Below are 12,388 nucleotides of genomic sequence, written 5' to 3' on the forward strand. Positions count from 1 at the left end.
GATGCGGTCGGGCCCTGCCATCTGGGTGGGGAACGGAACACTTGGCATCATACGATCTCGCCGCAATAGTAGAGTCGCTTGAGATTTGGAGCCTAGCTGGATCTGAACCAAACAATGGCCGCCGATGCCAACCGCGTGAGCCTCGGCCGACAGTCGCGTGGCAATCTAGTACTTGTAGCACCTGAGAAACATCTATGGATATCGACTTGGCATATTCATCTCTTTTTTCTTTTTCGGATTTTATATACTGCGCACATGGGGTAAAAAAAAAAGAAATAGAAACCGGATCGGATCAAATTGCCACCCGCAATACAAGTCCGCAGCAATCAGAGAAGACCGGGGTGGGTCAAGCAGAGAGCCAGCCATACAGAAGGATCGTGAATAAAAATCATACTAGAAGAGAAAAAGGGGAGGGGGGGGGAAACCAAGAGATATCCAAGAGGAAATCAAGTTCATCCATAGGCCGTGGGAGATGCTAAAGAACCAAGATCGTACACACATCATAAGAAACATACTCAGACACGCGAGATGAGGACGATAGAGGAGGATCGTGAAGATGCAGGGTATAAGCCACAGAGCAAGGGGGAACATCCCTCAACATGAATCGAAATCCCAGAAGTCAAACAAGGAGGGTCTATGCTTTGAAGACTCCCAAACGCTGCGAGGGTATTATGTAAGGGCACCGATTAGGAAGGTCCAGGAAGAGCGTAAAAAGGGCTTTAAAAAAACAAGGGAAAAAAAGGGAAATATCGAAGGAATTGAAAGGGGAACATAAGAGGCCGGAGTACACGGGGACAGGAAATAGAAGCACGATAGATCCCCCAAAAAAAAATGATGGTGCCAAACAAGATTTGAACCGGGAGAAATCAAGATAGATCCCAGAGAAGAGGAAAAAGAAAAGAAAAAAAGAAGACAAATGGCCGAACTCCTTTTTGCCTCCCTCTAATTGCCATTTTTTTTCCAACGCCAGAGAAAAGGAATGTGGAAAAAAAGAAAGAAAAAGAAAAGAAAAAAAAAAAAAGATGAAAAAAGGGAAGCTTTCCTAATGACTCGCCGGTGAGGCAGAGTCAAGAACCGACTTGGGCTTGAGGTTCGATCCCAAGGTTGCGGCTTTGGTGGCTCCCATCTTGCGAGTGAGCTTGGCGTAGTGCAGCCCGCAGGCGTTACACAGCGTTCGGGCACCATCTGGACCCCGACGCCATTCTGGCGTTTCGGCTCGGTTACAGCTGTGGCAACGACCAGGAGGAGCCGCCTTCTGTTGAAACGGGGATTGTTAGTTAGGTTTCAGGTGGGGGGGGGGGGATGGCGCACGGATTCATCCGTGACAGGGAAAGCCATTATCAGGAAGACTTACACCGCGCCGCTTCTTCGAGTCCGCGCCGGCGAATCCACCGGTGCCCTTGAAATCATCTTGGTACAGTGGGCTGACCATGTGCTCGTCCTCCGGCTTGTAGGCCTTGCGCTGCGCCATCTGCTCTGCCATCGCCTGCTCCTGGTTCACCACCGCGGTTCGTATCCGGATCAACGCATCTTGGTTCCGTCGTTGCATATGGAGAATGTCTTCGACTTCGTTCAGCGTGGGGAGCGAGCCCATGACGGGTCCGGACCGTTGTGTTTGGTGAGCCAGAGCAGCATAGTGCCGGGAAAACTCAAGTGTGCGTGTACTCATCTCGGCAATCTGTTCCAATGACGGTAGAAGAGTCAGTCATCCCGCATCTCTGGTACTGGTTACTTCATAGGCTGGATCGACAGAAGATCGAAATCTGCTGTCAAAGGGGGCCCCCCGAGAAATTACACGCGAAAAAGGGAGAGGGGAGGGGCATCCGGAAGCAATCGAAAATTTCCAGGGTTCCATACCTCATTTAATGACGTCTCCACATCGTAAACGTCTAGATGCCTCTTGACCGAATCAGTATGGGGCTGACCCGGCATCGGACGACCCACAAATCCGCCTTTCATATCTGGCGCACCGATGTAGGCGCGACCGTCGTAGGACGCAGGAGGGTACGATGGAGCGCCTGGGGGAGGGTAGGTGTAGTTCGGAGGGAAATGACCGTAGCCGTTAGGGGAGGCTACGCTGCCCGCCGATTGTGGCGCGCTGTAATCGTAGGAAGAATTTTGCGAGCCGGAGACAGAGGTAATGCCGGTTTTGGCACTTTGGGTGGGCGACTTGCCGGTGCTGAGGGAGTGAAGAGAGGAAGCATTTCGTGAATCTTGGGTGTTGATGGTGTTGATCGAGTTTAAGCTGGTGCGCGACGCATCTGCTTGGTGAGGGAACGCTGGTTCGCGCATCAGCGAGCCAGACGGAGGGCCATTAGAGAATGGGTTTGGAGGGCCCGCGGGAGCTTCGCCTGCGCGTCCGATGAGGTGTGATGGAGGCGCGGCGTGTCCCGGTTGTGAAGGTGGTGCGGACGTGGGCGCAGGGTATGGGAGGTGGTTGTCCTTGCCGAGGGCTTCGTGAATGGAGGGGAGGGACTGGCGAGCGGCTTTCTCTTTTTCGTCGTCGAGAATGCGGCGCGACTCGGGGGGTGAGACGTAGCCCGGCGGGGGCACATTTGAGGGCGCATAGGAAGGATATTGGCCGGAATACATCGTGTTTGGGCTGGGGCTCATCATGGGGGAAGGCGACGCGACAGTTGGGTGACTCGGCGGATAGGCCGGGCCGTCTTTCCCCAAGAAACCGATGGCGGGCAAAGGGTCTCTGTGATGCAAGAGTCTGCTGTTAGTCGTAGCTCCCACTCATCGAAGCAGAAGAGATCCCAACTTACCTGTGCCTTGTTGCGGCTTCCAAAGACCCCATCACGGTCGAGGGCGGTTATAGAAGGCTGACGAAGGAAGAACACACAGGAAGTGCCGTTCTCATACGAATGGAGAAGAGGAAGTATCACGGGGGCGTGGGATCGAAGATTTGAAAAGTGACACCGAGGGGAAATGCAGCGCAAGAAATAAAAACCCAGATCGGCCGAAATCAACGGTTCTCGGAACGCCGTACAACCAGACGCTTGCTCCAGGGAGATCGTTCCACCAGTTCGTTGACGACTTCGAAAGAGTCCCAGGTGGCGATCGGATGCGAGATGCGATTTCAGACCCAAGATCCTGGAGGGCCCTGAAGGGTTGAGAATTTGGAAATCGTGGCGTTTCAAGCCGGCACCGCGGTTGCGAGCTAAGTCAGATGCGATCGGGGGGGGCGAGGGGAAGTATAGCTTTCCTACGGGCCCAACACCATTCCTTGGTTCCGTCAAATCACCGTCGGTTTTCTGGGGGCTTCTGGCGGCTGCGAACTGCTGCTATCACGGCTGCTGGATTCTTCGGGAGGGAAAAGAACCCGGGGCTATAGTTTAATGAATCTCTGAACCCTAATGGCAAAGACGATAGGTCCCGAGTCCACGATCGATCGGCCACGCAAGGGATATTGGGGGGGACGAGTCGAAAGGAACGCCGCGTGGAAGTCGATTAGGAATTGGGTGTTAAAGGGGAATGTCAATCCAAATATGCACGAGGAGGAAGGGGCGCGATCGATTATATGGATTTGGAGGAAGGCCAGAGGGGAGGGGGGTGGGAATTAAAGAATAAAGAACGCTGAACCGTCCAAGCAGGAAAGGGAATAGCCCGGGGCTTTAGGATTTTAAGGATTTACGTATTTCAGAAATTAGCACTTTTTTAGTATTTTAGGCTGTCTATAATGGCGGAGACGTATTCGAATAATAAAATCCTCCAATAATTGCGAAATACAGAAATCGAAAATTAGGATTTTGGGAATTTCCGAGATTCCTACAAGCGGAATAGGCCCAGTACGAAAGGGCGAAAATGTATTTTTTTTTAAAAAAGAAAGGGAACAAAAAAAATAAGAAAAACAGAAAAAAGAAAAGACAAAAAGGAAAAAAAAATACAAAATGCAGCCGGGACAAAAAAAAAAAAAAGGGCCCAAAGGACCAGCGAGGCCAGCAAGGCCAAGGGGATCGAGGCTACTTCGTTACGGGCCTTAGATTGGAATGAACGGAGGGGGAGGGGAATGGCCGGTACGCCAACAGGAAGTTTAAAAATAATAAATAATCCTCAAAAAGCAACACCCCCATTATTTTGCCTAGAAAGAGAAAAAAAAGAAAATAAAAGTTGAATTTTTCCATCGGAGGGATCAAGTGGAGATCGAGATGGGCGGATCGTAGACGATTGAATTTAGCAGGGGTGGAAAATTACTGGGAAATGAGCAGATCTGTCATGACCAGGTTTTACGGAGAGGCAAATTACGGTACAGCGAACTGCGGATCTTCGCATGTGGAGTAGACATGGGATCATACCTATCACTGCTAGTCTGGACGGTGGGGAAACGGGAAAAGAAAGGATTCAATAATCATCCCATCCAGTTGGGAGTTCTGTTATACATTTTTGATTATTATGATGATTATTTCTTTTTGAGCTTCCTCTGCCCTCAGACACTGGACCCAAACCCAACCCGCAGCATCGATGAAGTTTTGGGGGGTCACAGAGATTGTACAGAGTCCCTTCGCTGCCGCCTGGGGCGTCGAAGAAGCCGGTATGGCATGACTCCAAGTCAGGAACACATGGGTACGGGTGCAACCTGGCCACTGCCACTGGCAATCTTCCCTAGTAGTTTGCTAAATCTGGCTGGCGTAGCGCGCTTTGCGAACAATTCTGCCACGCGATGTCCACTGTCTGTTTGCACCCGACAGGCTGGGAGCTTGGAGCTGGGAGCTGGGAGTCGGGGAATCTTTGAAGGCGATGGTTTCACGGCGGGCAAATATACTTCGAGGCCTCTCGGGGTGATATACCCTCATAGACACTTGAGTTACTCCCGGGTAAATAGTCCATCTAAGTATTCTCACTATTGTATCGGCTACATTTCTCTCCCTGATTGGGGTATTCCCCCGCCACCTAATTTTGACAGATACTAGTATCACATGGGGGGATTATTTGACCTATCAGTCCTAGGCGAGGCAGTGTCTCTCTCCGGCGTTCAGACCTCTTCCAAGATTTGGGGCTGATCAATTTACCGAAGGGGGTGGGAGCCATGATGTCAGGGATCGAGATCGTATACAGTATTGGTATATAGGATCGGGCTTTCTGTGAAAAGGCAACCGTCCTAAAATAACCGCAGAGAGGCCGGGCCCGAGAATCAGGGCCATAATCACGCATTGAGATCTTAATCGGTGGAGATCAGCCATCGTCATATACTAACCCCCTTCTAGGTTCTCTTGCAATCGTGACTAATTCGGTCCCGACATCTCCAATGGGAGGCATAGACGGGTTACACAGACGTGTCTTTCACCAGATCTGCCACTGATAGTCTCGATTCAACGACCCATGGTTGGACCGTTGGCTCTTTTCTGTCTCGATCTCGGGCGCTGCCGCACATATCCTAGCAAAGACGACGTCACGCCCCCACTCCTGGGAGCTGCTTCTGATCGGATTCATAAGGGCTTCAAAGTTCAGTTTTGCTCTCGTTCGTCTCAGTCGGACGACTCAGGAAATAAGAACGCGCCTCAGCCCGCTCGGCCGAAACCTCCTTTGACCCCTCTCTCTTCTGCTACTTAGCGCCCTCGATCGGGGCTCACTTCCCTGTTCAGCACTGGCACCGGACTTTTGATCATGACCATCCGCCCCGCCAAGCAGTTAAACTTCGGGATCTCGATCGGCTGCCCCGGAGAGTATGAGATCGCGAAGCCTGGTGAGCCTTCAGCTTTGTCTGTTGCTGCATTCTCTCTCTCTGTATCTGCCAGGAACAGTCCGCACTCTGCTCGATTGCCTGCCCTCCTGGCTGTTTACTGCCCGGGTCCCGCAGATGTCAAGCCGGGAAAGCAACATGGCACCTTAATAAACAAAAGCAGGGATCCATGGGGCGTGTAACCAATTCTGGGCGGTACACCTTGTCCCCAAACTGCCGGGCGTGGACCCTTCGAGGAAGAGACGATGGAAAACCGAGAGCCTGGCGAGCCCCATTTAAGGAGAGTTTACGTGGCTTTGGCCCTTGCGGGCCCACATTGGCAGCTCCGCCGTTGGACTGTCATATTCTGACTTGCCCATTACGCCCTTATTGCCCCGACTCATCCTGAGACAACATCTAAGTCTACCACCCCCCCCTCGTTCATAGTAGTCTGAATCCCGGACTGAATGACACTGGTTTGTGGGCTCTGGCTCTGGATCGCTTCATGCGCACAGTCCCGTGGGCCGAACGCCTCCACAATGTAGGCACCAGGCAAATTGCCGTGGGATCTTCGGAACCTTCTCTGCAGCCCGTTGATCGAGCGGCACAGACCGTGCGGACTATGTCTGGGTTTTGCCTGCTCCCCCTTTATCCTGCTTATCCAGATCCCCCAGAGTAGATCCCTAGAAAACACAGTATCCCCACAACATCCACTGCCATCGCAAGCGAGGGCATGATTGGAGACAGCAATGCACTCTGCAAATCCCTACATACTGCACCCACCCACAAACACCTACAAACCAACTCATCCGCATGCAGGGGAAAAAAAAGTACGCTGGGAATGATCTGCCGCCGCAATTTCCTCGATCCAGCAGACTAAGGCTTCATCCCCGTGGCCCAGAGCGCAAACTACGTTCAAAGCAGCATCCCAAAGAGGCCTATGGACGAGGGCCTGTCAGGAGCCCTGCGCATTTCTTCTTCCCCCGTAAGACACCGGCGACATCCCCCCTCCCCCCCCGGGGTCTCTTTCAGTCACGCTACGATGTGTTTCATGCATCTGTGTCGGCTGAGATTTGGTCCATGCACGGTAGGTCACCTCGTTTGCCCGAACTTTGATGCAAGACTTGTGTCTCCTGCGGGCCGTCTCCACTATGCGCACGATCGGGCTCAGCAGGGGGGTAAGCGGAGGGCTCGAGTGGACGGGCTGGACAGCACATGCTCTTGGCCTAGCTAAACTAACTTTCGATCCCGTTTGATCCCTGGCCCTCCGGGGAAAACAGGATGGCACTTTGCCTTTTGGGTTTCAGCGTGGTGTGCACCGGAGGAAAGCGAGAGGGGGCGAAGGGCGGGAAGACAGCAGGGCCCGGCCCGGGGGGAAGGGGACAAATGTACGGAGTACCGGGATCAGAGCTATCTCAGGGCCCAGATCCCCCTCCCCCGCGGCCCTGGTATTTCGATCTGAACCGCTCGGAATCGAGACTGACAGCTCCGGTCACGAACTCCGCGCGAGAAGACGGTAGTCCGAATGGTATCGCCATTGGATGGGACTTGACGGTCGAAGAGCCGCGCTGGATTGCTAAAGGCTCCCACCCCCGTTGCCTTGGGGGCAACCGTGCGCTTCGAAGTGACTAGTCGCGAGAACTATTTCCCATGTTCACGAGGGCCTGCGGACCTCGGCCCATACTCCGTAGACTGGAGATACCCCCAGCGGGACGTCAAGGTCACCTGAGCAGGGGAGGGGAGTTTAAATGAGATTACAGTGAGGTATTACGGAAGGGCTGGAGACTGGAGAGGGAGAGAATTTGCAGGGAAAGTAATTGCGCAGTTCCTTGCGCGGAATCATTTGTACGAGTCTCGCATGAAAGACAAACCCTGTGGGGTCTGCAGTGTGAATATCGAGGTCGCTGTGCAGGTCACAAGGGAATGACCAGTAGGATTGTGGCCTCACGGAGCTCTGATCCACTTAGGGCTCTGGGCATTTCTCTCGCAAATGCTCTCTCTTTCTTTCTTCCCCCCTGCCCCCCCTATTCAACCCCCCAAGTGCCAGGCTTGGTGACCTCCTGAGCTATCCCTTGTCAATCTAGATTGGAAAAGGTCAGGCGAAGCAGAACCCCCTAAAAGGGCGAAGAGAGATCGTCCAGAGACCAGCAGCAGTACCGACTAGTGAACGCTTCACGTCCCGGGCCAGAGGAAGTGCGGTCGCACGGGGATTATCACGGAATGATCGACAACGCGCGATGGGACCGTTGGGACCGTTTGGGCTCTGGAGCCCTTCGAGGCCCGCTGGGACAAAGCGGCCAATTTCCCAGCCTCCCGACAAGTGGACCTGGGCCACCGATCGCTCACAGATCAGATAATCCTAGCCTTTCCAAGCAAATGAGCTGCAGCCCCTTCACTCAACTGGGCAAGAGATTAAGATCCGATCACTAAGTAGTTTGCCTTTTCCGGGTCCAGAGCACGATCCCCCTCCTCTGGGACCGCCTTTTTTGGAGAGACCAGGCGTCAAGAGGACGAGGAGTTGGGGACGTGTTTGCGAAGTCCACTTTCCATATGGTCAGCGGCATTGCTCCGACTATTTCTTCAATCCTGTGGCATCCCTATCCACATTCCAACCTGCCATTCGCAGGACGATCGTTGGACCGTCCCGCTAAAGAAGTGGCGCGGCCAAAACCGTTGCACCTCGATCCGATGAGGTGTGCCGCTTTTGATCCGAAACCTCTTGATCCCTGTCAGCGTTAACAAATCTGATCGGGGATCATCGAAAGGAAGTACTCCGTGTTCTCAATGACATACTAGTGTAGATACAAACCCGTTCTCACGTCAATCTGACATAAGGAGTTTTCCCCAGCCGTTTGGCCTTTTTACTAAGTCGCCCATATGCACTCGCAGCATATGACGTGCCTCCGGGGATTTACTACTAATATCAGTCTAAAAGAAATACGAATTAGCGCGAGGGAGTGCGGAAAAAGGGAAAAACGGGGAAAAAAAAAAAACAAAAACAACAAAAACAAAACAAAACCGGGCGGGACCCCACTTGCTTACCTAGCAAGTTCCCAGCGAGTCTCCAAACGACAGCAGGTTCACGCCCCTACACAGATAAACCTCCGAGCGGGGAGAAGCCACAAATGCCAGGGATCTGGGTATCTTCTCTACCATTAGCCTCGCACGTACCCTATTTCCCACGCGTGGCGTTGAATTCAGGCTGAATACTCTGATTAAAGGGGCGAAGGAGGGGGGGAAGGGAGAGGCTTGGACTCTCCCAGTAACTAGTGGGGACTCATCCGGTAATCTGCCCGATCTCTAGACTCAAACGGGCAAGTTGACAGCTAAACGGCGACAGCTGAGCGAGCTAGAATAATTTAGGAAAGGAGGGGAGGGAAGGTGACGAAAGTGGTTTCTCCCTTCTCCGAGAATAATCAGGACAATCGAGCCAATCTGCACTTTCCCCGAGCGCGGGATGACAAAACTGGTAGGAAACTTCTGCACAGCGCCTGATCAGGGCGACTACCCTTCCCACGAGGGCGGGACTTCAATCAGGTCAGGCCATATGGGCCCTTCAGAAAGCTAAACCGGTTAACATGGAGCATCTCGATACGCTCCCGTTTTAAGTACTGCGTAGGGTTACGATAGGCACCCCCGAACTCCTCATCGGGGCCGGTTGCGTCAGATCTTCTCGTATTGTTTACTAGCTTAGGAGGTTGACACTATTAGCGCTTTGTATCTAGACTATCAAAATAAAGATAAAATTAATCTTTTCTATTCTTTTCTTTTCTTTTCTTTTTTTCTTTTTTCTTTTTTGCGAGAAGGTGTGGGGGGTGGAGGGGCCGCTTGTTCGTTTTCGTTTAGGGAACATCGGACTCTGGTTTCCTTGGGATTGACCAGATAATGTAAGTCGTCAGAACAAGAAATAGCTTCGTGGGCGGCCGTTAGCTGCATGTGGAATCCGGACCCCAGATCGGCTCCAATATCTTAGCTCTTTGTCATCGCTGACTGATGATGGAGTCTGATGGATAGCTGTTTTGATCGGCGGAGGCAATTGGAGCGATGGCAAGCGGAAGAGAAGATCAACCGCAGGGGGGGGTCATTCGCACGATTGCTGGGACCCCTGGGTCCCAGACCGCAAAAAAGAGACTCTGTAGAAGTTTGTTTTTAGTTGGAAGAGACAACACCAGTTTTACGCCACCTGAGATCTAACGGTAAGCTTTCTGCATGTTCCAATATGGATTTTGAGGTACATACAGGCAACCGAAGGCAACCTAACCCCCATCTGCCGAGCTGCAAGGATGTACCTCCATGGGAGCTGAGGAGGGCCATGTCAATCGACCCGAATCAGGATTAGATCCTTCCTAAGAGATTCAGGAGATAGTACTACGGAGTACGCGGAACACGGTTTAGTTCCGAACCGAACCCCCGGGAACGGTGAGGCGACTGTTGGGAGAAGAGAGAGATGGAGAGTAGCTGTACAGAAGGACGAGGCCGCGAAGGGGGGTAGGGCGAGCTCTGCGCGATTTGGACCACGATTTAGCGTATTCCTCACGCTGCAGGGCAAAAGCATATTTGTACTCCGTGCGTATCCCAAGGCGTCGGGATCCAGGTACCAATGACCTTTCACGGAGATCTTGCGCAAGACGATATTACGGTTTTAAGACCCATGCATAGACAAATCATCAATCTCATACACTGTTTCCCATCGCCACGATTACTCCAGACTTCCGTGTTGCCGCGATGCAGAGCACTGCAATAGGAAACGCCTCCATGCGACCCACTTCCTTCCTGCCACCATCTGCCGTGCAAAATAAGACTAACGGTATAAAGATGGCGCAAATCCCGAACTACCGGCTCCTTCCCAGCCCCACCGCAATTTTGCTGATTTGCTACCGATGGGCTGTCGGAATAATCATCACCCCGGTCCTTTTTTGGGATCCCAGCAGCTCTACGGAGTAGCTAGGAAACAGGCAACGACCTCTCAAATTCCAGCTGTCTTGGTGCGCTGGGATTCGTGAAACTCGCGTCCAGCCACTAATCTAATCTGCATTTGAGTGCATCTATCATATGCTTGCTCGGTACGGAGTACTCAATTCCACTCCTTCATCGACGTAGTGGTCCTCAACTCCTTCGATCTATGTTTATTCCACAGGTCGGGGTTTCCGAGCCCTACAGCTGACCCAAGATGGATTAACGCATCGTTACATCCGCTTGGGCGACTGCCCAGGCGTCAACAAGCCTCCATTTGTCTCAGGGACGCTTTCCCGATGGTTTTCCCGAGTGCTTGCCACGCGGGTTGGAAAAATTCTCCACATACGAGGAATATTAAACATGAGATTCTCTTGTGGGGACGGTGGATGTGACTATTGCTTCCTGTGTTTGATGACCCGTGTGCCGGATCACCACAAATCTGATAGAACCAGAGTAATAGGCAGCTGTCCTTTACTCCCAGACACCTTGGGGCTAATACTAGCACCAGGACTGGGTCCTTGGCTGACATTCTAGACTGTGAGTCTGATTACGGTTAATCTCCGGTCTGAGATTATCCCGTGTCTTCGATAGGCTTAGCGGTGAAAGTGCGAGCCACGGAGGCTCTCAACGATCTTTGATTCCCGCTTGCGTCAGCTGACTTCTATATCCAATTCACTGGCTCCTACCCTCGTGGTTTCTGGCCCAGGGTTGACCGCTGGTTCGTCTTTGTTTATCGACAGATCCCAGGGCAGGACACGGACCGGCGAGCTAAGCTAGTCTAGCGAGGCATGAAAGAAAGGATACCAAGGGTCATATATGCGCAATTCATGCTGGTTCCCAAGCTCTGGCCATGACTGATGATCATTACTTCTCTTGCAAGCACTCCTCCCTGGCAATGCCTTTTGGTTGGCGGCTTCTTCTTCCAGGTCGTACATGATGGGTGTACCCTCCCCACAGGCCCAGAGAGCTCCCGGCGCACGATCGTCCCGGTAGATCAAGGTAAACAGCTTTTCCATGGGCATTAGTAGCTGCCGCTTTAGGTACACGCATGACCAGATTGGTATAACGTCCGGGGCTTCTGCTACAGGGATCGTTCCTTTAGGGCTTCGTGCCGTTCGGCCGAAGGACTAACTATGCAGAATGCCGAATTTGTTTACTGAATACGTTACCTGTCGAGAAGAGGAGCCCTACGGGATCTTTCCGTTTCCTTCATGGATTGGAGTCTTGCGTGGTTTTACGCTTATCGTCGCATGTACGGAGGGGAGCATGAATCATGTTATTGCAGGTGGAGACCAGACTCCTTCAAGGTTGGTGGGATCGGGGAGAAGACGCTCCCCTCTCATCCCTGGAATCGGTGAAGCTAGGACGAAGCGAATCGGGAGACTCGCCCCTGGCCTCGTTGCGCATTCCTCTATGAGCAATCTAACCAAGTTGATCCTTCCCCGAATGAAGAGAATGCCTTCTATTCACCACTAGCTGTACGGAGTATCGGCAGTGATCCGGGGATAAGGGGGGTTCCAGCGTATAGCACTTGCCAGCTGGAAAGTACCTGCTAGCAGGTAAATCCTTCGCCCCTGACCGCTGAAGAATGGAGTCCGGCAGATAGACCTCTGTAGTTAATGCCGAAGTACGAATTGTGTTTCCTCTGGAGACGGACATGCTTAATACCGTAATTTTGTTCTGCATCTGATAGCTCATGATGCTCTCTTATCAGAAGATGGACATTGTGATACAGGTTCTTCTAAGCCTTTGTGTTGACAGCTGCCCAGG

The 12,388-nt window shown here is 52.4% G+C and overlaps 5 protein-coding genes across 5 annotated transcripts; 3 read left to right on the forward strand and 2 right to left on the reverse strand.

The window, feature by feature from the left end:
• Nucleotides 1-1,042: 1,042 nt before the first annotated feature.
• nsdD (GATA-type sexual development transcription factor NsdD) lies at nt 1,043-2,800 on the reverse strand (the record flags this gene model as incomplete). The annotated part of the gene is made up of 4 exons (XM_058478681.1): nt 1,043-1,255; nt 1,355-1,678; nt 1,858-2,701; nt 2,769-2,800. 4 exons carry the CDS (start codon nt 2,798-2,800, stop codon nt 1,043-1,045), a joined length of 1,413 nt encoding a protein of 470 aa, XP_058327011.1.
• A 2,522-nt stretch (nt 2,801-5,322) lies between these two features.
• N7468_009386 (uncharacterized protein) lies at nt 5,323-5,553 on the forward strand (the record flags this gene model as incomplete). The annotated part of the gene is made up of 1 exon (XM_058478682.1): nt 5,323-5,553. One exon carries the CDS (start codon nt 5,323-5,325, stop codon nt 5,551-5,553), a length of 231 nt encoding a protein of 76 aa, XP_058327012.1.
• Nucleotides 5,554-5,607: 54 nt separating this feature from the next.
• Nucleotides 5,608-5,865, forward strand: N7468_009387 (uncharacterized protein; the record flags this gene model as incomplete). The annotated part of the gene is made up of 1 exon (XM_058478683.1): nt 5,608-5,865. The coding sequence occupies one exon, from the start codon at nt 5,608-5,610 to the stop codon at nt 5,863-5,865; it is 258 nt and encodes an 85-aa protein (XP_058327013.1).
• A 1,183-nt stretch (nt 5,866-7,048) lies between these two features.
• Nucleotides 7,049-7,294, forward strand: N7468_009388 (uncharacterized protein; the record flags this gene model as incomplete). Its single annotated transcript, XM_058478684.1, has 1 exon — nt 7,049-7,294. One exon carries the CDS (start codon nt 7,049-7,051, stop codon nt 7,292-7,294), a length of 246 nt encoding a protein of 81 aa, XP_058327014.1.
• A 4,097-nt stretch (nt 7,295-11,391) lies between these two features.
• N7468_009389 (uncharacterized protein) lies at nt 11,392-11,640 on the reverse strand (the record flags this gene model as incomplete). Its single annotated transcript, XM_058478685.1, has 1 exon — nt 11,392-11,640. One exon carries the CDS (start codon nt 11,638-11,640, stop codon nt 11,392-11,394), a length of 249 nt encoding a protein of 82 aa, XP_058327015.1.
• Between the last annotated feature and the right edge of the window lie 748 nt (nt 11,641-12,388).

The sequence above is a fragment of the Penicillium chermesinum genome (assembly GCF_028974085.1).
Source record: "Penicillium chermesinum strain IBT 19713 chromosome Unknown utg000007l:1.0-2695246.0:1.0-2697696.0, whole genome shotgun sequence".
Lineage (NCBI taxonomy): Eukaryota > Fungi > Ascomycota > Eurotiomycetes > Eurotiales > Aspergillaceae > Penicillium > Penicillium chermesinum.